Source organism: Telopea speciosissima, chromosome 1, assembly GCF_018873765.1.
Source record: "Telopea speciosissima isolate NSW1024214 ecotype Mountain lineage chromosome 1, Tspe_v1, whole genome shotgun sequence".
Taxonomy (NCBI): domain Eukaryota; kingdom Viridiplantae; phylum Streptophyta; class Magnoliopsida; order Proteales; family Proteaceae; genus Telopea; species Telopea speciosissima.
This window is the reverse complement of record NC_057916.1, coordinates 25549725-25577484: the sequence shown is the minus strand read 5'-3', so window position 1 is coordinate 25577484 and position 27760 is coordinate 25549725. Positions and strand designations below refer to the sequence as shown.

At 37.5% G+C, this 27760-nt stretch overlaps 1 protein-coding gene and 4 non-coding genes across 5 annotated transcripts; 4 read left to right on the top strand and 1 right to left on the bottom strand.

Annotated features, from left to right (window-relative positions):
* Window positions 1–8416: 8416 nt before the first annotated feature.
* LOC122649170 lies at window positions 8417–9095 on the bottom strand. The gene is made up of 2 exons (XM_043842546.1): window positions 8926–9095; window positions 8417–8835 (listed from the first exon to the last, which is right to left on the bottom strand). Exons 1-2 carry the CDS (start codon window positions 9059–9061, stop codon window positions 8417–8419), a joined length of 555 nt encoding a protein of 184 aa, XP_043698481.1. The 5' UTR covers window positions 9062–9095.
* A 14556-nt stretch (window positions 9096–23651) lies between these two features.
* On the top strand, window positions 23652–23750 carry LOC122649237. Its single transcript, XR_006331210.1, has one exon. It is a non-coding gene; the product is annotated as a small nucleolar RNA Z266 (small nucleolar RNA).
* Window positions 23751–23876: 126 nt separating this feature from the next.
* LOC122649239 lies at window positions 23877–23976 on the top strand. The gene has a single exon (XR_006331212.1). It is a non-coding gene; the product is annotated as a small nucleolar RNA Z266 (small nucleolar RNA).
* A 119-nt stretch (window positions 23977–24095) lies between these two features.
* On the top strand, window positions 24096–24195 carry LOC122649238. Its single transcript, XR_006331211.1, has one exon. It is a non-coding gene; the product is annotated as a small nucleolar RNA Z266 (small nucleolar RNA).
* A 106-nt stretch (window positions 24196–24301) lies between these two features.
* On the top strand, window positions 24302–24402 carry LOC122649240. The gene has a single exon (XR_006331213.1). It is a non-coding gene; the product is annotated as a small nucleolar RNA Z266 (small nucleolar RNA).
* Window positions 24403–27760: the final 3358 nt, after the last annotated feature.

Sequence of the window (27760 nt, the reverse complement as noted above, 5' to 3'; positions counted from 1 at the left end):
AGAAAAGAGAGACAACCTTTTCTCGTTTTTTATTTTGAAGACCACTTTATATGTATTAGGATTGTGAAGTAAAGGGTGAACCTTACCAAAAAAAAAAAAAGAAGTAAAGGGTGAACAACAAAGAAGAGAATATGAAGAGAGGGCCAGTCACAAAGTTAATAACAGCATCTGAGAGTATTTATGACAATTAACAAGTAGACAGCGACGCAATGATCACTGCTGAGTGCTGGGGGGGTTCGGGATGGCCCATTTTAGTTGCCACACAGAAGTATTGCTGGGTCCATGATGCGACTTATCGAAGAAACATATAAAGCCATAAAAGCATCATAAAAAGGAAAATTATCACCTCCAGTTTGCTGACCGGCCCAGTTCCCCAGTTCCTCTAATAGGGGGATGGTGGATCCCATCTGGGTAGGGTGTTTGGGCATGGGTAGAAAGGTCATTTCAGCCCCTCTTTGTTAGAGGAACTGGGGAACTGGGCCGGTCAGCAAACTGGAGGTGATAAAGATCCTCATAAGAAACCCGCGTTTATGTGGAAAAGATGTCGACGAGAATTAGAAAGAAAGCAACAGGAGCACAAGAGTTTACCAGGAAAAGAATTTCTTTTCTTATTTTGTAGTGTAAATATGTAATGCAGAGGAGAGCGAGAGGTCTTGCACTGACTATTCTATGGGTTTAAACATATGCAGGAACGCAAGAGTTTACCAGGAAAGGATTTTTTTTTTTGTTTTGTTTTGTTTTGTAGTGTAAATGTGTAATGCAGTTGAAAGAGAACTTGCACCGACCATTTTATGGGTTTAAACACAAGCGCTAATACTCAATATATTATATTACGAGAAATTTGTTTGATGCGATATGATCATGTTCAATGGAGGTTTTTCAATTCGATGCTCTAATACGAAGGAGTAATTTGATTTACATTGAAGGAACTAAAATTAAGAGCCAAAGGGCAGAGCTGAAATGATCTTAAAAGAAATGGTCACGGAAGAAATGCATAGCTTAGGCGTTGTATAAAATATGACCTCTAATAGAGCTGATTGAGGATCCAGATCCTCTACTGTCGAGCTGTCCAGTAGGACCCCGTGCTGCCCAAACACGGTGTTGCACGCAATGACCGCCTTACCCCTACTCGGACAAGGCGTTTGGGCAGGGGTAAGGCAAACATTGCGCACAACACCGTGTCTGGGCAGCACGGTCCTACTGAGCAACTTGGCAGTAGAGGATCCAAATTGACTGATTGAAGGATAAAAATCTATGTAGCTGACCCCATTTAGTTGGGATAAGACTAAGCTTCATGTTGTTGTTGTATACAACATTTCCATTCAATTTTCTTTTGTTTTTGAAACAATTTCTGAAAAATATGCTCCATTTAAGCAAATTGAAAGTGAATTAATTTAAGCAAATTAAAATAGGTTTTGATTATGCTGAAATGTTCCACTAAAAACCTAGATCTTGAAGTGGGTTGAGGGATATATGGTAATGTAACAAAAAGATTCAAGGAGACTAGCACTGTTTTCAACCAATTATACCTTAGAAACTAACCTTGATTCCATAATAACAAATAAATTGAAAACAGGGAGGAATTTTATTTCAACATCTCCCTCCCCCCCCCCCCCCCCACCCCCACCCCCACCCCCAAACAAACAACAAGAAAAAGGAACCAATAGATTGCATAAATATCTGCAATATGACAAGTTAAATGGGGCTGAAGACAGTTAGACCTCCAGATCTCTTACACACATGTCAAGTTTTAGTCTGGACAGAGTTGGTCAATTATCAAAATAAAACCTTAAAAATACATTGAAAAAAAAATCATATTGCAATAACTAAGCAGCTGAAAATTTAGGGGGAAGAAGAAAAAAAAAAAAACACACCAATACAATAGATCGGTGGCCCATTTGCCCACTATATGTGCAAAGTGATTATAAGTTAAGTGAAGAGAAGGGAAGTGTCATTTTTATTTTTTATTTTTTTAAATGTGATTATAAAGATGTTTGTCTAACCTACTTAAAACTTTTACCTCTTTTACATAAAGTAAAATTTAAGTAAAAAAGAATATTTTGAAATTTTGAAATTAATTATACAATCATGTTAAGTAAAGATTAAAAAAAAATTGATTTTAGAATTGATTTGATTTCACTTTTCCTTTTCTTTATTTCCCTTGTGATTAGAGAAAAGCAAAACTCAAAAGAATTTGTGATCCATCAGCCAATAACTAGAGAATGGGGTCACAATATTATATGATCTGTCTTTTCATTTTAAAGACTATTTTATTATTCCGGTTGGAAGGCAGCCATGTTGGAGGAAATGGCAGCTTTGGCCCATAACCGGACTTGAACATTGGTTCCTAGGGATCCATCCGTGAACATTGTTGGTTGTAAGTGGATTTTCAAATCCAAGCTCAAAGCCGATGGATCATTGGAATGTTTGAAAGCCCGTCTAGTGGCTAAGGGGTACTCTCAACAAGAAGGCGTGGACTTTATTGAAACCTTTAGCCCAGTCATTAAACCGGGTTCTATCCGTTTGGCATTGACTGTTGCAACGGTTCTCCAGTGGCCTATTCGTCAACTCGACGTAAAAAATGCCTTTCTCCATGGCTTCTTATCTACACCGGTGTTTATGAGCCAACCACCTGGCTTTGTTGACAAGTCCAAGCCCAATTATGTGTGTCGCTTGGATCGTGTTTTATATGGGCTTCGCCAAGCACCTCGAGCTTGGTTTGATCGTTTTAGTACTTTTCTTATTGAGTGTGGCTTCTCTTGCTGTTCCTCGGACTCGCCCATGTTTGTCTATCGCTGCGATGGGCATGTCTTGGTTCTCCTCCTATATGTGGATGATATTGTTCTTACAGGGAACGACTCGGGGTTCTTGGACTCTTTTATCACTACATTGGGTACTCGGTTCTCTATGAAGGACTTGGGTCCTCTACACTATTTTCTTGGCATCGAGGTGACCTCAATTCCGCAAGGCTTGTTTTTGTCCCAAACAAAATATGCCGCTGACATTTTACGCCGTGCTCATATGGCTGATATTAAGCCCACGGCTTCTCCTATGGTCCTACGGCCGAATTTGACATCTGATGCGTAGTTTCCTGATGCTACTCTATATCGGAGTCTTGTTGGGGCTTTGTAGTATCTCACCATGACTCGTCCTGATCTATCGTTTGCCGTTAACTATGTTTGTCAGTATATGCATGCCCCCACGGAGGCTCATTTTGGTATAGTAAAGAGTATTTTGCGCTATGTCCGTGGCACGATTGATCCAGGTCTTCGTATTGTTCGGGACAGTTCTCTAACTCTCTATGCTTTCTCGGATTCAAATTGGGCTTGCTGCACAGTTACTCGCCAGTTTACTACGGGGTTTTGCACTTTTCTTGGCTCCAATTGCATCTCTTAGAGTGCCAAGAAACAGCCTACTATATCTTGATCCAGCACAGAGGCCGAATACCGGGCCATGGCATCCGCGACTGCAAAACTCACTTGGTTATCTTTTCTTCTACGTGATATTGGCATCCCACAACCATGTCCTGCCTCATTGTTTAGTGACAACCTCAGCGCGTTACACATGACCGTCAATCCGGTCCTCCACGCTCGTACTAAGCATAGTGAAGTGGATTATCACTATGTACGTGAGAGGGTGGCTCTCGGTTCACTCATTACTCGCTATGTCCCTTCGCATCGCCAGCTTGCTGACGTGTTCACCAAGCCACTTGCGTGGCATGAGTTGGATCCTATTTGTACCAAACTAGGCCTTTGCTCTCGACTCAGTTTGTGGGGGTATATTAAGCCAATAGAGGAGTCTAGTGTAACTTAGGGTAATGGCATCACATGTAATTATTCTGTCATTCAAGGGTTATGTTGTAACCTTATTTTACATATATAAAACCATCTCTCGCAGTACGACTCTCTCAGTTGAAAGATCTCATTTTCTTCACTCATTACTCGCTATGTCCCTTCGCATCGCCAGCTTGCTGACATGTTCACCAAGCCACTTGCGTGGCGTGAGTTGGATCCTATCTGTACCAAACTGGGCCTTTGCTCTCGGCTCAGTTTGCGGGGGTATATTAAGCCAATAGAGGAGTCTGGTGTAACTTAGGGTAATGGCATCACATGTAATTATTCTATCATTCAAGGGTTATGTTGTAAACTTATTTTACATATATAAAAACATCTCTCGTAGTACGACTCTCTCAGCTGAGAGATCTCATTTTAATCTTCTTCTAAGTTTCCTTTTATTTATTACATTATCATTAGGCTTTTTTTTTTTCTTTTTTTTTTGGGGGAGGGGGGGTGTGTGGGTGGGGGGGGGGGGAGGAGGCGATACAAATCTGAGCTCTGAATGTACAAATTAGGAAATGGGTTCAGATATGCTATCCACATGGGGATGGGTGGGGACAGATTTAAATCCTCCATGAGGTTGTGAGACCTGCCTCTAAGGTGTGGGATCCATGCCCCCATGAAGGGGTTAGATCTATCCCCACCCGTCCCCATATGGGTAGCTGATCCGGATTCGAATTCCAAAATAATCAAGGGTGAAACAAATGAGAGAGAATCTAAAAGAGAGGGCCAATCACAAGGCTAATAATATCATCTGAGATTCTGAGGTACCTCATGCGCTAATTAAAAGATAGACAGTGATGCTGTGAGATCAACAACCAGTGGCCACGCTGACGTATTGATTGATTGGTCCAAAGAGACTTTTATGACAAAGCCAAAAGCCATCACTGGGTCCATAACTCATTAAAACTCTCACAACTCATAACAAGAAGGAATCATGAAGAAGCGTCGTCATAAGATACCCACCCGCGTTTACGTGGAAAAAATCTTGACAAGTCCTTTAATTCCTTTCGTCTTTCCTTTTTTTTGTATTAAAGACATAGACTTCTTTTTTCTTTCATGGAAATTTTCCTGTGGGGTTAATAAGACTCTTGATTTCTTTGAAACACCTCTGAGTGCGTCCACAACTGTACGTTGAGCTTCAACCACCCACGCACCCACACCGTCACAGCTTACGTAAACTCAAATGCCACTTTTCATTACACGTTTTGGCATCCCTTGAAAACTTCCACTAACTTTACTTTTTTTTTTTTTTTTTTTGGTACACGTATCCCCCACTGCACAGTACACATACGTCATTAATTAAATTGGGTTGGCCCATGGAGTGGCCCAGCCCATACATACTTAATACTTTTGCTTTTAGCTTCCAAAAATGAAATTCGGATTGATTGAAAAGATTGTTTTTCTTGACCCCTGGAGTAAAGAGGATTTTCACTGACGACCTTGTACTGCTCGAAAACACCCCTATTGTACTGGTCGAAAACACCCTTTGGCAGCTTTACCTTTTTGGTTTTTTGAATTGGGAGTTTTTTTATATAATTTACTTTTTAGAGAGGGCAGAGGGAGGGGATAAGGTACCAGTCAGGAAACTCGAACTCGAGACTTTTTGAAGAACATAAAAATAAAACACGTCACAACTCACCAACTACACTAGACAGCTCTACCTCAAAGGGTGTTTTCCTTAGATTTTTTTCTTTGTTTTCACTGATGATGTTACGACTGCTTCTACTCACAAAGGTGAGAGGGTCGATCTCTTTAAAGAGCCAGTTTTAGATTTTCTGCTTTTTTTCATGGAAGCAAAAGCAAATCGGGATGCGATACTCTTGGCTTGGAGCCTACAGGTCACTTCTTTGGTTATATCATCTGATTGTCCCTACCTGTAATTATGGCTCTTAATAGGATTGATTATTTGTCTCTTGACCGTACTACACGGTGACTATTAATGGATGGCTCTAGCTTTTCTTTGTCTCATGTTTAGTGGCTTCAATCACCTTCTTTTCTTGTACATTTTCTTTTTCACGGTTAGAGTTTTTCTAGAGCTGATTTTTTTTTAAATAAAATGTTCATTTCTTACCGGAGGGGGAAAAAAACAAAAAAAAAAAAAAAAGATCGAATCTCCATGATGAAGAGAAATTGTGTCCAAACTAAAATTTCCGGCACAAATCAAAGAAATACAATACAATACAATGTTATGCCATTGGTACAGTATTGTTGTGTAATTACGATTGTTGACATTGAGACTTTCACCCTTGGTAAATTTGTCCTTCAGTGCAATCCGGCCAGGCTGGGCCAGATTTTTAAACCCTAAACCCAAGCCACGGCTGGACCATACCCCAGGCTTGGAAATTTCAACCCTAGCTTATTGCACATACTGAAAAGCCCAACCCAAGCCCAAATGGGCTCAGAACAGGCTTGGCAGGCGCAGTCACACAGGCCAAACTTGAACCCTAATATTGAACCATAACCGAAAATACCTTTACCGTACAATATGGTCATATTACATAACAGCCCTTCTGTCTTATTTGATCCATATAAGGGCACAAAGGTAATTACAAATTTTCCATAACCATGTGTTACACGGAGAATAAGCATTTATATTAAAGAGACTATTTTTTTTGTCTTTTGGAATCTGATTTGGTCAAATGTTTAAGACTCAGCTCTCCCTCACTCAGGTAATTTACCTGTCAAAATCCCTTGGTTGGCATTATTAGCTTTTCAAACCATAATTTTGAAAGTGGCAAAGTTTGATTAGTCACTGTTGTTGCCAAAACCCCACCCAGTAATAGGTTTTTTTTTTTTTTGGTGCTAATTTTTATATAGTTTTACTCTCGAAAATACTCATTAAAAAAAGTAGGTAATACTTAGGCAAAGGCTGTGAAATTAATGTTGGCTCAAGCCTGTCCAGAATATAAAGGAGGCCCAGCTTACTGACACAATGTTTCAACACACTTGGGCTGGGCTAAAAACATTTAGTAGCCCATTTCATTTTCAATAATCGATAGGCCTTAGCCCATGACCATGGGTTAAGAACCCATTATTAATGAATCCCATAATCTAGAATGCCATCCAAGTTTACCATGTATTGCGCCCATATTTTTGAAACATCAGGCCCATCTCATGGGTAGCAAAGCCTAAGCCCTGGTCAGCCCGGCCCGGCCTGGCCGGAAATCAGACTGGTATATCCTCAGACCAGGCCCAGCTTGTATGCCCAAGGCTTTTTTCAGCATTTTACGAATTCAACACAGGAGAAACGCCAGTCCTACATCATATGGTATACCTATCCCATTTAAATCCATTTTTGGGCTGGGCTGAAACCGAATCCTCAGTTTGAATTCTGACCACATGCTAGAAATCCCAGCCCAATGTGAGGAAATTAGATGAGGGAAGAGAGATGATGAAAATGTTAAATGGTGAGAAAGAAAGGGTAATTTAGGTATTTTAAAATAGCAGGGGATGAGGAGCAATAAAAATTTAAATACAGGAGAGTATCAGGAAAAAAAGTTTAATGTAGGAGATTATATATAAGTAAATAAAGGCTAAGTTTAGGAGAGTGATAGTAATTGCCTTCTTATTTATGTACCTAGACATGTAAACGATGCAGTCCTTAGGGTAGCTAAGTGCGCTCTCGTTTCCTTAGGATAGGTTTTTCCAGTCGAGAACGCGTCATGGATCATGTCATTGTACAAGTATCATCCAAGGCCCTCCAGGGCCAGTCACATGGAATCCATTGTGATTGCCTTGGATGGTATTAATACAGAAAATATCATCTCCAATTCCCTAAAAGTGGAACAAAATTTTGCTGTTACAAGGCCGGCAGCCAAGGAAATGGGATCTTAAAGGGTATTTTTGAAAATACTAAAACCTAGGAGGGGATATATGAACCCAAAGGGAAAGTGAATTATTCAATTTCCTTGGCTGATGGCCTTTTAGTAGGAACACACAAATATTTTTCCCTAAAAGTGTGTAGTGGGACAGTGCCAAGTAGAGATGTTGACACCTAGCAGTTCGGACATCCAACAATGTCGAGCTCAAGAAAAAAGAAAAAAAATTCATTGATCTCAAACGGTTGGATGTCCGAGCTGCAGGTGTCGACATCTCCACCTAGCACTGCACTGCACTGCACACGCTTTTAGGAATTGGAGAGGATTAAAATCCGTACTTGTACAAGGACATGATCCGATCTCACATACATCCGGGAAAATATGCTCCCTAAATACTTTTTTGACTCCATAGAGTTTTAATAAATCTTGCCCTTCTATAGACTATAGATTTGCACCCAAAACAAAAACCGTTAAAAGTAGTACAATTAACATAAAAAGCATTAACTACTTATGTATTTAAAATATTTAAAGAGTACACATGCTTACTATAGAGTAACATGTTCCCTCAGGAGCACAAAACCCTCTACCGTCCATAATACAAATAGGTACAAATCTCTTGGAAAACATACACTACATAATTAGCTTAAAGTAGTTTCCATCATTCCATGTACTAGATATTATTATATAAGGGATAAACTGCGAGCACGGAGAATCTTCACGTACGTAAACGACTCATTGCCGTTCAGATGGAATAAGCACTCAAGGAATTCCTATGATGGGCAGGACTGGAATATAGTCACTGGCAGGTGGAAGGCCCCACTCTGTTGGTACACCAATGATCTTGGACGATCCGAAATCCAGTGGGGAGGTCTTAGTCATCTCATCCGACGGTGATGATTGGGTCTTGACCTTAGTGTTTGTAGAACATGATGTGAAGAAGGCAAGGGGTGTGGCTATGGTGAAAGATTTTTTATCATGGGCTTTCACAACATTAGAGACTAGGGTTTTTTTGGTGGAACAGAGCTGTGTGGGCCCACCAAGCAGCTTGGCTAGGCAGTTGTTGGTGGAAGACTTAGAAGAAGAATCCCGTGGCAGCTCAGTTCTAAAGTGACCATTTTCGTCTGTTACTGTCATCGCCATTTTCTTCACTCCATCACATCCCACCAAAACCCTAATGCCTGTAATAGAGATTACGCAAGTAAGTAAGAAAGAAAGAAAGAAAGAAAGAAAAGGCATGCAATATTAGGTCATTCAAGAAAAGAGCAAACCATGGAGCTGGTTGTTCTCTGCGCAATCAAGGCAAGAGACTGAGCCATGCAGTAAGGCTTGGTGAGCTGATGAAGATTCGACATGAGAGAGAACCAATGAGAAGAGAAGTGCTGTGATCACCCAAGAAAGAGCCATTGTTGAATGTTGTTGGAAGCTAAGCAAACAGCAACAAAGTAAAATGAGTGATGATGCAGAGACAGACAGTGAGAGACTGCAGGAGGGAGTGGTGGGGGAAGAAGATGTGGAGAACCCTGTATAAATAATGAAAATAATAACTAAGATCACCATTAATGAATGGAGGCCCGACTTGAGTGAAGTAGTTGGGTATGTGTGAATTTCATTAACAGTTACATAGTACGATATTAATTAATTTCCTGGTGCTGTGTTCACCCATTAGGTTTTGACTGTTGGTTGCTTGCTTGCTAGGTTGGTTTCCTTTAAATTTGTCAAAAATACTTTTATGGTGAGAAAGTTGTTTTCCCTCAAGATTTTCAAGCATACATTTATGGTGAAAACTTTTGGTTGTCGATTTTGGTCACCCGCAAAAATACCAATAAAGGAATCTTTATCCTCTAAAGTTTCCTGCCCGGTACAATTCGTACGGATGGAAATGACCACCGGATTTTTAATTATTTTATCCCTTGTCCAGTTGCATGTCCCTTCGTCCATTTTGTGGAATCGATACGGAATCAAGATCCGTGACTAACATATCAGGCGATATGATACTATGATACCAATACCTCAATCTATGATTTTGACCATTGGATATATGGGATATGGGAGGTTGTGTGACGCTTGCGCTCAGACGAAGAGGTGCAATGATTGCCCCACCCTCATTGAATGCTCCCACATGCGGTCTCATTGGCCCCATGTTGGTGTAGGCCACGCATCCTGATAATAATCACGTAGGATATAATCAAAATAAGTCACTTGTCAAATGTCAACCTCACATTCACTCGTTTATCCTCCTCAATCTACGGAAAATAATCTTCTCCAAATCCCTAAAACTGTGCAGTGCAATAGTTTTAGATGGAGATGTCGACATGTTCATTGAACATTCAATGGTGCCAAACTCAATAAAACAAAAACAAAAATCAATGAATTCAGATTGTTAGATGTCCGAACTGCCATGTGTTGAAATCTCCACCCTAAACGATGGTATTGCATAGTCCTGTGCATCTCTTGGTAATGTAAGATTTATATGTACTTTGTTTTGTGATGTGACTAACTTCAATTAAACTGAAATTTGAATTACTAGACCTTAGAATCTACTAATCCCATAAAATTCCGGCCCCAAATCGTCCGCTCATAGTCATCCACTTAGGGCCATGGGTTTTCAACCACCCAGACGACACCCTACATTAATGGAAAAAGGATTTAAAAAAAAATACCACCGAGAAGTTTGGTGGACATTGAATCGATATTGGCTGGATGGTTGCACCTCCTTCCACATGTCAGTACAGTTGGTGCTCATTGGGACAAGTTCTTGTCGAAATGGAATTTTCTATATATGTGGCAAGATCGAAAATCAATAAAGAAGGGGAAAGAGGTGGGCAGCTCAGAAAATCAGCAAAGATGGGAAAGAGGTGGGCAGCTAATAAATTGAAGGTAAGAAATTTTTATTTTTTTTTTGGTTGAACCATGAAATTTCACCGACTGTACAAGTTAACCTATTTCAACTAGTCCATAAAAAATATTTTAAAAAAAAAAATTAATCATAAAAATTAATTCTAAAGAAACTTTCTTTGGTTGCATTTCATACGCAATTACACAACGTTAGCAAAATGACCATCGCACCCCCATATTGGATGATTGGCACACACACTCCCATAGGCCCTCCATGTTGGCATAGGGCTACAAAACCATATATGCAATATTCTCTTTTCTTATAAAAAAAAAAAATAAAGGGAGAGTTCCCTATAATGACGGTATCAGACGGGATATGTATGCTACACTAATGAGGGTTTAGAAAATGGTATCAATAGTATCATTCATGTGAGATCCACATGAAGCCACATGGCTGGTTAGAATAGAAAAGAGAATGCCAATATGGGGTCCAAATATTCTTTTATTTGATGGGTATAAAGGAATTTGTTTAAGGGTAGCATAGTAATTTTTTTCTTAAATTGAAAATAAAAATTATTTCAACAATTCAACCAAGGTAAAATCTTGTTAATTTCACCAAAATTTGTGAAAAAATTTGTAATCTTACCTTTTTAGTTGTACATTTCTTCTTTTAATGAGGGATAAAATAGTTTTATCTTTTCCAATCTATGATTATGTGCTTGAAAAAGTTCAAGATAATAGCAGCTCTTGAGAATACATAATATAAGTTACCATTTTCAAAATATTTTAAGGGAAAAGGTTGGGCATGTAGCCAAGGTTCCCCGCATGTCTCTTCTTGTCTTCTTCTCTTTTAGAAAAAGACCTCTTTGCCCTCTTGTGTTCCTTCTTGTGATTGTTACGTGTCGCTAGCTTACTGAAAATTGACAACATACCCAACCCTCTCCTATATTTTACAAAATACATTTTTAACCTTGACATAAAGAAATTTTGAGAAAAGACAACGGGTAGTCAAAAGAAAAAAACATTTTTTTTAAATTCACTGCTTTAGATATGCACCTTTCAACTAATTTTTGACTGGGAATGAATAATGGAGGGTTTTCTTAAAATCTCAACAAAACACAACAAGACTGCTCGCCACCTGGTGAAAAGTCTAAGGAACGACTGGCAAAGGAAAGAGTTGGAAAGAGATCACTTACCATGCTAGATGGTATCCTTTTTTATTATTTTTATTTTTTTTTAAGATACCACAGTATATATGAAAGGGGCAATTACTATCACTTCCCTACACTTAGCCTATATTTACTAAAACTCTCCAACCTTAAATTTCTTATCTGATACTCCCCTGCTTTTAAACTTTTATATCTCCTTCTCCCCTCATGTTTTTAAATACCTAAATTGCCCTTCCTTTTCACCTGATAATCTGCTAATCTATTTATCCATTCTTAGTGAGTGATTCACAAGTTGCTTTTACCGTACCAAGAAAGAACCAACCTTGGTTGAATGTGTTTTGACTTCTGTTATAGAGTTTTCAAGAAATAACTCCCCTTTAAGAACCAAAACCATGCACTCCCCCCCCCCCTCTTTTTTTAAATGTGTTTTAACTTCTGTTATAGAGTTTTCAAGGAATTTGCATGCTATATGAGTTTACAATAGCAAAACCTTAGTGTAGAAATTTGTAAAGTAGTGGAAGTCAATGTATGAAAGTTAGACTTGGATAACATCAATTGTAAATTATTTTTTGAGCAAATTACATACATCCCCTAGTGTTTGAAACAATAACAGAACACCCCTCCTAGTTTCATATTTTATGTATAAATCTCTGATGGCTCACAGTGTTAATGAACTGATAGTTTTTAAAGTAAAAATACTGTTTTACCCTTTTAGTTTAGTGACTTATTTTAAGTACCATTTTACCATTTATTCCCATTCTTCTCCAAATTTTGAAAACACCTTCAAGGAGTTAGGGTTTTGTTAACAGACCAATTCCGGCGAAGTTGTAGAAGACCAACCCTTCTCTAACGGAGTTCCCCTGGCCCAGCCACCCTCCGACGAAGGTAAGTTCAACTTATTATTCTTATTATTTGCATTTTCTGTTCATGCTTTTATCAGCCTCTCTCTCTCTCTCTCTCTCTCTCGCTTCCTTTTGTTGATTCAACTTCAGTTATTGGACCAGATCTGGAGTGATGATGGAGATGAGTTTGGAGTTGGATAGTAATAGACAGGTAGAAGTGTAAATAATAGAGAGATGTAAAATGATCGCCCCACCCCCATGAAACATAGAAATTCTATCCTTATTTATGCTTTTGTACACCCTCCCATTGGCCATGCTGCCTTTTATGGAACCCTCTCCCTAATTTAATTTAAGCCTATCTATATATCAATGTTTATTCTATAGTTATGTGCCGAAGTTCCTTAAAAGGATCCACCGAAACAGTGGTTAACACTTCAAACACCAAAATTAAAAGAATAATGGTAAAGAAAATGAACCCCCAGAAGAAACATATGACAACATATGCTTGAGAGAGAAGGGTATAAGACTGAAGGAGAGAGACAAGTTCTCTTTTATAACGAGGAAGGGAGGTTAAAGAAAGAACTTTAATGGAAGTCTATTTTTTTCGTAGAACTTTAATGGAATTCATTGCTAGTCGACAGAGTCTGACACGAAATTAAATGTTTGGATCATGTACATTTGAATATTTGTAGAATTAAAACATAGATGTCTGGATGTGGTGGGTCCATTAAAAACTCTAAATCTTTCTTTTATTCAAATTGTGTCTGCCACAGAGATCAGTAATGGCCAAAGATGAAAGCTTTTATGTACCTTCTTTTTGTGGTCGAGTTTGGCAAGAGGGAAGGATTGGGATAGTTGTGGGGATAATGGATGGGGACGTGGAGATTAGATCCCAATTCCCTCAAGCTTCATCTGGTTTAAGTAAAGGGGATAGAAGGGAAGTGAAACCGATTCAATTAGAAAAAAAAAATTTTTGTAATTATGATTGTATAACCTAATTAAAACTCATCTAGGTTGGCACTTAATTTTTACCATATGGATGAGTGATATGACAATTTTGACCGTTAAATGTCCAAAGATCAACATCAATTGGTTACTCCTCGAATTCAGAACCTAATTCAATCATATACTCTTCCATGTAATGGCATATATCCCCAATTTTTATGCTCACTTGTAACCTTGACAAGTAGTGTGTACTCGCCATTCCACGGTCTCAAAAGTCAATTAACCTTTTAGGATTGGTGTGTGATTTGTGTGATTACACTTTCATCAAAAAAAAAAAAGTAATGTGTACTCTCTCATAGTCATATACTTCTCAAAACCTATACATGGTCTAGTTGGAAAAAATCCAATTCAATTGAAACTTTACATGTGAGAAAGACACCATGGGTTCTACCTATCTATAAGGTTTGGTCGCCATATAAACTGCCATGCAGCAAACATTTAGGTGCCCACTTAGAGATCCTTAATTTCCAAGCTACTTGTTTAGAAAACCCTCTCCCATTATTTAATAACTAAATTTAAAATATTTTAGAGTTAGTTACAAAATCATGCTAAGTAATGATTTCAAATTTGTCTATTTTAATATATATTTTTTTTATTTCACATCCCTTCACTTTATTTCCTTGCAGCCGGATGGAAGCCTTAATGTTTTAAGTTCAGTGTGAATTGAAAAAAAAAAAAAGAAAATTTGTCCCTAAGCTTTGTAATTGCCAGCAAGGATATAGGTATCTTTATCTTCAGGCCATATTAGTATCTGGTGATACCGATACTGATATCGATACCTCTGTTTTGTCCTAGTATCGGGCGTTTTCGGTTCAAGATCAAACGGAATTTCCCAAAAAAAAAACCAACTAACAAACAAACAAACAAACATGTACAGGGATGGATCTCTGGTGATATGGATAAAATACCAATACCTTGTCCATGATCACCATGAAACTTATAAATTCTGATTCTTTTGATATCCAAAAATGATGTCATTTAGTAGACCCCAACAGCACATTTCTTACCCCTGATTCCAATTCCCACCACCCCAAAACACTCGACCCAAACACCTCACTACGTTCTGTGTTTAAATTAGGGCTGTAAATGGAGAGCCGAAAATCCGAATCCGATCCGAGTTCAAATCCGTTTAAGAGGTTCCGAATCCGAAATTTTGGTTTCCGAAAAATATCCAAATCCGTCCGAAAGCTAATCGTATTCGGAGTCGGATAATAATCGGATAATTTATTATCCGATTGTAAATTATGATTTTTTAATATTTTTTATAAATAAATATCAATATTACTGTATTGCCTTTATTATTTGTATTTTATAAGGTTATTTTCGTAATATCACTCTCAAGTCTTAACCTAATTAGGGCTTCCTATTCTCTTGAATCCCTTTCTCCCTCTTTCACTCTCGATTCAAGTCTCAAAATTTCAACACTCAAGCTCTCAACGGCGCCGGCAGCATGCACTCAACCCTCAAGCTTCAAGGTCAGTCACTCATTCTTGATTCTAGGCTCTTAGCGGTAGCGGCGACAGCAACGGCAACGGCATTCGCACAACCCCCTCGACTCTCACTTTGGACTAATGAGGTATACGATTCTTCTTCTTCTTCCGTATCTCTCTCTTGGTTTTGTCTCTTGCAAGTATCTCTGGTTTGGTGTTGTGCTAGGCAATAAACCGAAGAATCCCATTTGGGGAAGATATACTGAAATTTATACTGTACAACTTTCCATTTTTGTGGGTTTGTTTTTGCAGTGATAGATGTTTATACTTTGATTTAGGCTCTCAGCTCTCGGTTTCATGTGTTTAGTTTCAGGCTTTGAACACTTTAAGCTCTTGTCTCATTCAATTTCTTTTGCTTGATTAAACCCCAAATGAGTTTGAAAATTGGACCCATCAGGTCTGCAGGCCTTGGAGTTGTATAATTGCATAGTGAGGTAGTTTGCAGACGGCATGAATCCTTGAAAGGGATTGCATGAACTGATCTCCATAACCATCTAATTGGTCTCGACAGGTCTAAAAGGTCACATATTATGATTGGCATAATCTCTTACTTCATGAACAGGGGCTGAAATTGGTCTAGACTTTGTGTGTACAAGTTTTTCCTTGCATTAACAACTCTGCCATTGTTCTTTGGTGAAGTGTTGGTCAGTCACACCATGGATTTCCACCCCTATCCATGACCTTTCTCAAAGATCTGCATAACTAGAATGGTTAGTGCAAAATCTTGTTGCCATGAACTTAGTAACAAAAGGTTTTTACCCAATATTTGTTGCACATTTCAAGGATGATCACAAGGTTTACATGGATGGTGGGTACACCTTCAACCATCGATATGTCAATTCCAATCCTCATGAAGTTGAAAATGCTACATGGATGTTGACTGTAATAAGTCCTAAAATCTTTAGAATGTAATATGAGGTGAAGTTTAGATTAGTTGTGTACCCAATGTTAAATGTTCAGTTGCTACTAATTGAGCTACTGCCAAATTGTGCTTTCAATTGAGACTATCTTAAGTTCTAACTCTTGGATTTGGTAACCCAAAATATTAATGCAATGTGGATTATTTTAACAATCCTAAGAGCTGCTTGAGTTTGAGTAGATGTAAAAACATGGATAACTGTACATAAAAGATCAACTTGAAGGACAATTAATGTAAAAGATGATTGTGTTTTAGGTAAAGCCCCATCCAAGAGGTGTCCTGTTGAATTAATTATTTGTTCATGCAGGTCACTCCATCTCCTTTGAAGTGTACCGATAAGTCCTACATGGGTCTTGGCCTTCATGGCTATACTTCATAGACCTCTCTTGGGAAGATTGCTTAATGGTCAATGAAGTCCTCTGTTAGTATACTCTGTTTTTCTTATCTTCTTTCCTTTGGTTTATGTTTTTAGATAATTTGTAATTCTATGGAAGGTTATAATATGATCAAATGTTTTCTCAATTCTCACTATTCTTTGATGCTGTCTTTTGGTTAATGTAAAGTAACTAATTAGGATAATTGGTATACAAGTACAGAGAATCTAATCTCCATTACAGATCTAAATGCAACTAGTATAAAATGGATTACAGATCTAATCTCACTTGATTAGCCCTGCCTAGAGTTGGCATTTGTCTTTTGCATTAACTATTGTAAATGCCATTTGTTTCATTTCATAAGCACAATTATCATTCTAATTTGTTCTATCATGTTGTCTCTTGCTATGCATTATTATTTACATTTTCTTTTTTTCCAAGTCTTGGTCAATTGAGTGATAAGTTGATGTTAGTCTCTATTTAGATGGCTGCCCTTATCCGGAATTATAGTGGTCTCCCTTGAATATCACTCATGTACATTTAATGAGATGATATCTTGCAATTAAGTTGTCCACATTTAGTAATTTATTCAACTTACCTCAAGTAGGCTTTGCTATTTGTTTATGTGCATTTTTTATTATTCTTGACCCTTGTGAATTTTTTAAGTAATTGCTAATTGAAGCATAGGTACATGTTTAAATCCATGTGAGAGACATGAATTTCCTCTATAGATCCTAAGTACATCTTGTTTAATTTTTCTCTCTTCCCTCGATTGTTTTTAGCTTAAACAATCTTGATTCAAGATTGAGTTTTGGAAGACTTGAGCTAGGAGCAAGGATTGGAACTTGGAAGTGCCCAAAAAAGTGGGAGTGTGGGTTTCTCTAAGAGATAGGTTGCTTTCCTTATTAAATTTCTTGTTTTGATATTTTACATTGGTGGAGAACCAATAGTCCCAAGTTTTCAATCATTTCTAGAATGGCTCGTGATATCTTGGCAGTTTCAGCTTCATCAGTTATGTCAGAATCTGCCTTTAGTATTGGAGGTAGATATATTACTGAATCTCGCTCATCATTACTTCCAGAAGTGGTTGAAGCTTTAATTTGTTTGAGAGAATGGTTGCCATCAATTAAAGCTGATAAGTATTTATAAAGTTAATAATTTTATCTCTTTTTTTTTTTTTGTGGAAATATAATTTTATCTCTTCTAATATTTATAGTGTACATGGTATAAACTTATTGTTTTCTTACTAATTTGGGCAATTTTTGTTATATTTGATGGATCAGATTCCACTGTGGATGTATGAACATGACTACCAAGGTGTTAGTTGTTGGTGTTATTTCTACTACTGGTAAGTGGTAACCTTTGATCTTATTTATAGCAAGTAACTTATTGTGGTGATGGGTTGCTACTAAGAATCAATGGGCTCATTTCTCAAAGTAACTTATAGATATTGCTCTTATCATTTAGTAAACGTTTATTAATAGATTGTGAATCAAGTAGATAAGATCATTTGCTAAGGCTTGTCATATTTCTATTGCAGGCAGATGGTTTCCAATTTTCACATTGGTTGGAGTTGTTATCAATGGAGCTTCGTTGTTTGAAGCACAAACTAATGACAAGCTTGCAGAGTATTTATATGTGTAATCCTATTTAGAAGTGTACTAGTGTAATCGTTTATTCAGGTAGTTTAGTTTAGAATTGCAAAATACTATGATGTTTGTCTTTGAACAAGTGTTTGCTAGTTTTTTACCTTGAACTCATGCTTAAGGATTTGTTAAACACATGAAGAGCTTCATTTTGGGGTTTGATTTGAAAATCACAGATTCAATCTACACTATTGTCATTTTGAGCTTTATTAACTACATTTGGTGAAAAGTATTGCTATTTACCATGGGTATAGTTTTCAAATGACAATGGTGTAAAAAACTTCATTTTGAGGTTTGATTTGAAGATAACAGGATCAATCTATCCATTAACCTAATGATAATCCAATTTAAAGAACAAAATAACACCTTTCTAAGAATAGGCAGTAGTTTAATAAAATAGGTAATCGGAGTCGAAAATCGGTAGTCGAAGTTGGAAATCCATAAGTTTAATTGTTCATGAATCGGATAGTTTATCGGATCGGATAGTATCCGGATATCCGATAAACTCTGGGATTCGAATACGGTAATACCATTTAAATATCCGTCGGATATCAGATCGAATTTGGATAATGTATTTGTTAAACGGATTCAGATTTGAATAATAGTGAATCTGAGCCGAATCCGAGCCGTTTACAGCCCTAGTTTAAATCACCAAAATAGAATATGTAATGTAGAATGGAAGAATATTCACATACATACACCATACGTATCCAAATTCATTAAAATATTACATATAAAAAATGTATTAAATAGATCTATTACCGGGATGAGCCAGTTGGGTCCGGGTTCATATGTCAAGCCTGGGCCCAGCTCTTGTTGAATAGCACATCATACAGGATTCCATCACTAAATTTATTTATGGGTTGGGTCCAGTGGGTCCATTGGAATTGATGCTTTAGGATTTGTCAAACCTTATTTAATCTTGAAGTAGAAGCCAACTAAACCCATGTTGGATCCTTCATCAAACAAATAAAAAAAAACACCGACCCCAAGCTCAAGTAGTTCATCTTTCTTTCTTTTTCTTTTATGGTACAAAATCTCAAATAATTCATTTTTTTAGGGTAAACCCAATTTGGTTTTATGCCATGAAAATCCATGACAAAATATATTTATTCAATTAACAGACTCGAAAATATTTACAGACTGTAAGAAGGATCTCTATATAATAATTATTGATCTAGAAAAGCTTATGACAAAGTTACGAGAGAATTAATTTGGAACGTACTAGAGAAGAGATGTATTTCAAGTAAATATGTGGACATAGTTAAATATATGTATACTGGTGCGGTGACTAATGTAAGAACGGTAAGGTTCAAGGTAGTAAATTTTCAATTATAATTGGGTATATCAAGGATCGGTTTTAAACTTTTATTTGTTTGTTCTTATCATAGATCATCTAATCAAAGACATTCAAGGTCAAGTCCTTTGGTTTATACTTTTTTGTTGATGATATTGTTTTGGTGGAAAAAAACAAAAACAGTGATTAACGTCAAGTTGAAATTATAAATATCAATCTTGGAATCAAACGGTTTTAAGATAACGAAAACGGAATATATAGTATGTAACTTTAATTACATCGTGACATTTAACGAGTTAGTGAAAATTGATGAGAGGAACATCATGCAAAGTGATTATTTTAGGTATTTAAAGAAATAAAAATAGAGGATGATATTATCCAAAAAATTCAAATATGATGGATAAAGTGGAGAGGTGTGTCCAAAATATTATATGATTGACGTATTCCGAAAAATTCAGCTATATATGATGTATGACGTGGAATATTAAAAAACATCATATAGATAAATCAAATGTAGTTGAGATGATGATATTGAAATAGATATGTGGTAAACTAGGAAAGAGAAAGTAATGAATCAAATTAGAGTTGTTTTGGGAGTGGCTCCGATATGTGATAAACTGCGAAAAAGCCGCTTGAAGTGGAGTGGATGTGTACAACGGATGTCTATTGATGCTTTAGTACGGATGAATGATTTGATTCGGATTAAATAATCTAAACGAGACAATACACAAACTTAAAATGACTTTGATAGAATTGGGGAAGAAAGACATGCATAACTTAGGCCTTGTATCATATACGCATTTGAATAGAGTTTTAACTCCTTCACCGATGACTGAGTAGTTAACGTTTTGTAAACATGGATATTATCTTAGGATCAAGTTTTAACTCCTTCACCGATGGCCATCATTGCTGTTGATGGGTGTCAAGGATAGTGAAAGACATTTAAACCTCCAACAAATAGAGAGAGGTAATTATGAAGATAGATTCGTGGGTGAACCCTTCACCATTGATGAAAGAAAACTTTTTCCATTATTATTGTATAAAAAAAATTGGAACATATCAAACCAATAATAAGATATTACATAATCAAAGAATTTAAGATTTGAAAATGAATTACTTGGACTATTAGATCCGTTCAATTTCTCGCTACATTTGAATCAGATCTGGGAATGCTCTAACTCAAATTCAATCAGTCGTTTCAGTTTCCTAATGGATTTGAGATAGACCCAATAATGATCAACCTTGAAGTGGGCGAGTCAATCGGTCGGTTTGGTACTTTGGTGTTGTTTTATCAGTTTTGGTGTGAGATTAGGTCAATCCAAAATCAAACCAACAAGGAAAGATTGGTTTCGGTAAATTTCAATTCAGTTTGGATTCATTTTATTTTGCCTTTCTCTTATCGGTTTGATATTTGATTCGGTCTGATTTGGTTTTGTTTGTCTTGTATATTGATATACATAATTATGGGGGGAAACATGTTTTAAGATTTTCGGTTTAGGTTCGGTTTCAGTCCACTTTTTCATGTTCGATTTGGTTTCGGAGTGGTCCAAATTTTCAACCGGTTTCACAATACCTCAATCTGAAGCTGATCCAATAAGCCTCGGTTCAGTTTGATTTGGACTAGTTAGGTTCGGTTTCACTGGTTCTATTCACATTTTGGTACCCCTATTTGAACATTAACTTTCATTCCCCCCCCCCCCACCCCAACTCCCCTCCCAAAAAAAAAAAAAAAACTTGAACATCGCTGGCTATATAGATAGAGTGCTTACTCCCAAAAGCACGAGCTTGCCAAAGGACCACCTGAAAATTTTAAGGCTTGGTCTGGGCTTAGCCCATGGACTGGATTAAGGTTAAAAATCTAGGCCCAAGGTTTATAGGACTGAGTTTTTGTTTTTTTGTGAGTAGTGCGAGTTCAATCGGAGTCTAAGGCTCTGTATGGTAACGCTTCTGTTTTTTTTTAGTGTTTTTGGGTCTGGCACACTTTTATGTGTTTCTGGGTTTTTTGAGCTTTTTTGGGTCATGAAATTATCACTCCATAAATGGATTTAGTAAAATATAAAATCATTGATTAGGCATCATAGTTTACATTCACTTACAAACCTTTTGATTGTCATATCGGTGCAAGTAGGGGTGAAACAAGGCCGGGTTGGGCCAGATTTTTTAAAACCCTAGCCCAACTCTGAATCCTTTTAGCTCAACCCAAGCCCAACCCGGCCCTAGGTCGGGTTGAGATATCTCAGCGCAGGCCCAACCCATCCCAGCCCTGATTGACCCTAATTTTTGCCATTTACATCATCGTATGCCTTAAAAAAATGAGACACATGTGATTGGGTATTGGTTTGTTTCATACTCAATTGAATATTAGACTTTTCTTTGGGTTAAAAAACTTAGCCCAATCTTAAAATTGTAAAAATTTTCATTCGATAGATAATTAACATTTTTGGTAAATTAATAGATAATTAGATACTAAATAATAAATTGTAAAGCTAATATAGGGTTGGGCCGGGCTGGGCTTAGCCCAAAGCCTCAATCCTGGCCCAACTTGACCTTGACCTAGAGCCTGAAAATTTCAACCCTAACCCGCCCTCATGGTTGAAAAATTCAGCTGAAACCCTATTCGGGCTCAGGGTAGACTCGGGCTGATAGGGCCAAACTTATACACCTAGGTGCAAGGTATCCACACGCCCTCATTCATAAGTAAAATAACACACCCGGCCTCTAATAAGCTTCTTGGGGTAGTTTAGGTAGGGCTGGGAATTTATGTATAGGTGGACCCCAAGGTTCTCTGCCCACCAGTTGCATTTCAATTCAATCTGATATTCTGGTTCTACCATTACCAAAAAAAAAAAAAGATATTCTGGTTCTACCAAGTGGCAAAGCAAGATATTGAAAAAAATCAAGGACTATAACAGGGTGGAAAAAATATATCAAAATTTGATTGGATTTGACTTGACATGAGACAAATCCACATCATTTCCAGTGCATCACATGATCAAAATTTGTGTTCATCCTTCCACCCAAGAAAAAAAACATAGGGCATGCTAGCCTACTTCTGGGGATTATGGATCAACCGCACGAAACAAGTGAATGTATCTGTGAGAGATAACCATTTGTCCTTTCTGTTTTCATTACTATCCCTTCTCCCTTGTAAATGGCAAAAATGGGACAGTTGATTAACTCTCGGAGGAACATGACTCTGCCTTACGGTAAGGGTGTGTCGTTATCTTTCTCCAGATCTGGATCCTCTACCTCCGAGCTGCCCTTACTTACATACGCCCCACACACAAGAAGGAGAAAAAAGACGACCTTACCCCTGTTCGAGCAGGGAGTAAGGTGGTCTTTTTGTAGCCTTGCTGTGTTTGGGGCGCAGAGGACCCCAACGCATCTTTCTCCTTGACAATATCCGCAGTTGAGCAAGTAATGTAACATACATCATGGAATTTGTCAAAAATTGGGCTCAACGTGACCTGAATTCTCAGGCTGGGCCTGAGAGAGCAGCTTGACCTTTGGCCGGGCCGGTCCTGAGCTGAAAAGTGAGCAATTCCAGGCCCCAGGTGCACCCTTAGACCTAGCTCATATGATGGGGGTATTTACGTCATTTACAAAATTTAGGGCATCGTTGTGTTTTTCTGATAGATAGTATCCATACCTATATAATCAAACTTTAATCCCTCAAATCTCTATCACCTTCCTCTTGCAGCGACTAGGGTTTATTGTGGTGAGGCGGGCAAGAGTGGAGTGAGGATCTCAAGTCAGAACAGAATGGAGGAGAAACTCCAAAGCCAGAATAGAATGATCAAACCCAATCTCGCATATCTTCTATTCAGCCTTTGAGTTTCCTGCTCCGTTCTTGATTTTTGTTGTTCCGTTTTGCGTACTTTTCTAATTGTTTGTTCTCTTTTTATCATTTGAATTTGTCATTTTAGAGCAGCTTTACGTAGGTTTTCATTGATTTTTCGAAATTTTCTTTTCCCATATAATAATTGATGTTTTCAATTTAATCTCTTAAGCGCAGCCCTTAAGATCGCCTTCCCGTTTTGTTCCATGGAAGCGTTTTGAGTCATAGCTGCGCAACAGCAAATATGGGGTCTCTGTAGGGGTTTCCCTCCGTCACCCCTCTCCCACCCTTTTTTTGAAGTTAATTTGAACTTGTTCATGTTAGCTGTGGCATCTTTCTGTTTCTCATTGATTCCCTGTCTTAAAATCCTGAGATTTGTAGCTTTTGTTATTCGTCTCAATTAGGATTTTTTGTTAGGGGATTCATTTGACTGATATATGGCGAATGCGTCACTCAGAAGTGGTGGGGGAATAGTCCTCTTGAACAGAATAATATATCTTCATCCTTTTTATTGTCACCTTAAAAATCATCTATTTTAACTTTTTTGTTTTTTTGTAGTTTTTCTAGTTTCATTGCTCGATGTGGCAAGAATGATGAGGCAATTAGATGTGTGAAGGGATGTTGAACTCCTTCATGACCGTAACTTCTGAGGCTTATTGATATTCTGACTTGCCCAGTCCTTTTTTTTCCATTCATTTATGAATGCAACTTTTTTCCCCCCTTCATCAACTCTATTCAAGACTGCAAGCTTTTTTTTTTTTGGTTTTGTTTTTGCATTTTTTAAAATTCTATTAGTTTCAAGACAATATGGCAAGAATGATGAGGCTATTAGATGTGTGAAGGGATGTTGAAATCCTTCATGACCTGAACTTCTGAGGCTTATTGATATTCTGACTTGCCCATTCCTTTTTTTCCACTCATTTATGAATGCAACTTTTTCCTCCCTTGCATCAATCCTATTCCAGATTGCAAGCTTTTTTTGGGTTTTGTTTTTGCATTTTAAAATTCTTTCAGTTTCAAGACAATATGGCAAGAATGATGAGGCTATTAGATGTGTGAAGGGATGTTGAAATCCTTCATGACCTGAACTTCTGAGGCTTATTGATATTCTGACTTGCCCATTCCTTTTATTCCGCTAATTTATCGATTTAACTTTCTTTTTTTCCTTCATCAACCCTCTTCAAGTTTTAATTTCTGTTTGTTTTTTAAGAGTCTTTTAGCTCCAAAACAATATGGCAAGAATGAGGAGGCAATTAGATGTGTGAAGGGATGTTGAAATCCTTCATGACTTTTAACTTCTGAAGCTTATTGATATTCTGACTTGCCCATTCAGTTTTTTTTTTTCCTTCTCATTTATGGATTTAAATGCTTTTCTCCCTGCATCAACCCTCTTCTAGATTGCAATCTTCTTTTCTGTTTTGTATTTTGCATTTTAAAATTTATTTTTCTTTTACATGAACATGGGATTGAAAATGGGTTGATCCTAAGAAAGAACCCAGAAAACTTGATTTCCCAACTTCCTGTTCGGAAGGAACAATAATTTAAACTGATGAAATGCTGAGCGAAAATTCGTTGCCTTCATATGGCCGAGCATACAGTTCACTTCTTGCTCAAGGGATATTAGTTGCAGTGCAGAATGCACTTGAATGTGGAAGGGAATGCAAAGAAAAATAGGGTAGCAGCTCGAATAAGATAACTTTACAATTACAAGGAGCTTTTTCATGACATTAAAGTTTACCTGATATTAGCTAATTATTTGAAACTCATGTGTCTACCCTGTCTACGTCTGTAAATAAGGAAGCTCATCAGATTGTAACTATCATTCATTCTCTGAGTTATGGTTGTAAATGCATTCTGTTTGGCTTTCAGATGTACTTTTTGAATTCTGATGACTTCTGAATTGAATTAATTAATTTTGTACCAACAAAACAAAACAAAAAGCACGAAGAAGCATTAGAAGCAGCAAAGATCCTTATTGTGAACACTACCAAATCCACTACACTAAAAGAATCATCACTGTCCTATCTAAAACATCAGGTTTGGTTCAAAATCAATATTATCCATTCACTCCACTTTTCAGGTAATTGAAGCATGATGATGATAAAAATGACTGGCAACCAAATCCATTAACATTGCTGGTCTGTTCCTCAGTCTTCAGGTTTAATCACAATAGTTTAACATACCAAACTCGATGGTAGCCCTTCCAACTCCAGAAACCACACTACACAACCCTGAACCAAATCATCCTCTATAAAACTAAGCTTTGTCTCGTTTATGGTTTCCACAAGCAGTAAACTATGATGTTGATTTAGTGACTGTGAAGGATGAGTAAAATTACCTTAAAAACATTAGTTATTGACAGCCCTCCAAGGAAATTGATCTCATAATTATACCAGCTGAACATAAGTCACACTATTGCTAACACTTATAACCAGGGAAAATTCCTCCACTACATAATCATCATGTGATAAAAACAATTCAGGCAACAGAGCACAAAGAATCCTGTCCATTTGAAGGTCATGCCCATCCATTGCAATCTTCCTCTAGACCTTATTGTAAGCTCTGCAACTCAATTTTGAATCCAATGCCAAAAACGCCCAACTTGGATGGGAAATTAACAGAATCACTAGTCAACGTTGGGCATCCCATACTATCTTGAGAATGAATAAATCACCTTTGATTAACATTGATATATTGTCCAAAAATTCAGAAAAAACAGCCCCAACACATTGTTTCAAAACCAGAAACTGTTCGGCCAATTCGGATCAGAATCGGCTGTGACCAATCTTAATTCTGGCCATTCCGGAGTGGTCAACTCTAGTATTTTTGGGATGGATTCCGACCGATTATCGAATCAGAATTGGCAGGGACTAATTTGACCCTGATTCCCAGTTCAAAATCCTTTCTTATGAGAGAAACCCTTACTACCTCTTCTCCAAGCTACGTTTCTTTGACATTTTGGCCTCATGTCTGACTAAACAGTCATGTTACTCTGGCCATCTAATATCATCAGATATCGTTATGTTTATTTACAAAAGCTATCTAGAACTATTATGAAATATAAAGGATACTCAAAGTTCAGTAACATCAAGGTTATTGCAGTTTTAGAAATTAGCAAATTTAGTGTAAAATCAGAAGTATATAATGCAAATTTAGTCTCAAATATCACATGAGAATACCAAATTTAAATAGTTCAGTGAGGGTGAGATTTTTAATACCAAATCAATGATAGTTTAGTCTCAAATATCACATGAGAATACTGTAAGTTTTAGGCAATGACTGGGATGTAATTAGTTAAAGATAACATCCGTTGGAAATGACTAGAATTCCATCCTCAGAATTAGTGCACATCCTATAGCTTCCTTCCTGTTCATTTCATGTATTCATACCTGGGGAATGATTTTTTCCTCGCTTAAACAGTTGTTTTACAGCATCATATGGATCTTCAATGTCACTTATTGACATGGTCCCAGCATAAAGATGAACAAATCACTCATAGAAGGGGAATCATAGTCACAGTTTGGAAAACCCTCTCCCTGTTTCCTTGTTTAATTACAAGTTTAATTACCCCTATGAAACCAGTTTTGTGATTCCAAAAGTACAGTATTAGTTGGAAGCAAAGAAATGACACCTAATTAGACTTATTAATAACCGACATCATAATTACACTATGTAAATGAAGAACAAATCCCAAAAACTCAAAATTCAAATGCAAAATGTTATACGCTGGACCCCACCCACTTTGACTAGTAAAGCTGCAACCATTAAACCCAGGAGGTGGCTGGTTTTAGCAGATCAGGACATAAACAACCCCCCCACCACCCAAAAAAACACTAGCAGGGAGGATGCTTAGAATAGAGAACAAAATTGGTAAGAAAAAAGGAAGAGAAATCAAAATTTACGGAGGAACAGGGGACGGGGAGAGAGAATTAAGTGAACAAACAGATTATAAAAGTGCTGCAGTATTCATTTGGCCGCCGGGGGGGGGGGGGATGAAAGATGGTCCTACAGTCGCAAAAGCTTGACTCAAAGAAACCAATAAAAATTCCTACAGGAAATGACCAAACTTTCATCCCATAATCCAAAAAACTACAAATTAGAGAAAAATATATTTATAAACTCTGAGCTATTCCTTCTTCCACCTTATCCAGGGACAAAAACTAAGTTTTGTTTCCTAATTAAACATTGCGTCATAACGACTATTGCAATTTAGCAACTACCACTAGGGCATAGTTGTCAACGTATCACCTAGGTGATAAGATGGTTCTAGATAGACAAGACACGTCTCCTTGGGCTCAAGGCCTCACTGAAACCTCTAGAGCTTGTACCTGGCGTCGATTGCTCTCCAGGCATTTGGTTGAGTCCTCTCCATTGGGATAGTAGTAGGAGTAGGAGCCTGCACCAAAGAGGGCAAGGTTTGGAAGCCCTTAGGTTTTAAGAAATAGAAGTTAGGAAATAGGGGAGGGGCTCCATAGCGGTCCCATTTAGTTGGAATTGAAATGAAATTTAAGAAGAGAGCAGGGTTATGAAGGCACCTGCACAGTTTGGTTGAAGTGCAATGAAATTTAGAAAAAGGCAGTGGTCATTAGGCCCCATTGGTTAGAAGTATGGCACCCACCTTGGCAACTTGATCCTGTACAACCATCATCTAGGTGCCATGGTAATGCAGTGCTAACCCTGAACCAGTG

Coding starts and splice junctions, on each gene's coding strand:
- LOC122649170 (XM_043842546.1), bottom strand. CDS start 9,061: ATGGCTCTTTCTTGGGTGATCACAGCACTTCTCTTCTCATTGGTTCTC. Junction 8,836..8,925: donor AGAGAACAACCAGCTCCATG/GTTTGCTCTTTT, acceptor TCTCTATTACAG/GCATTAGGGTTTTGGTGGGA.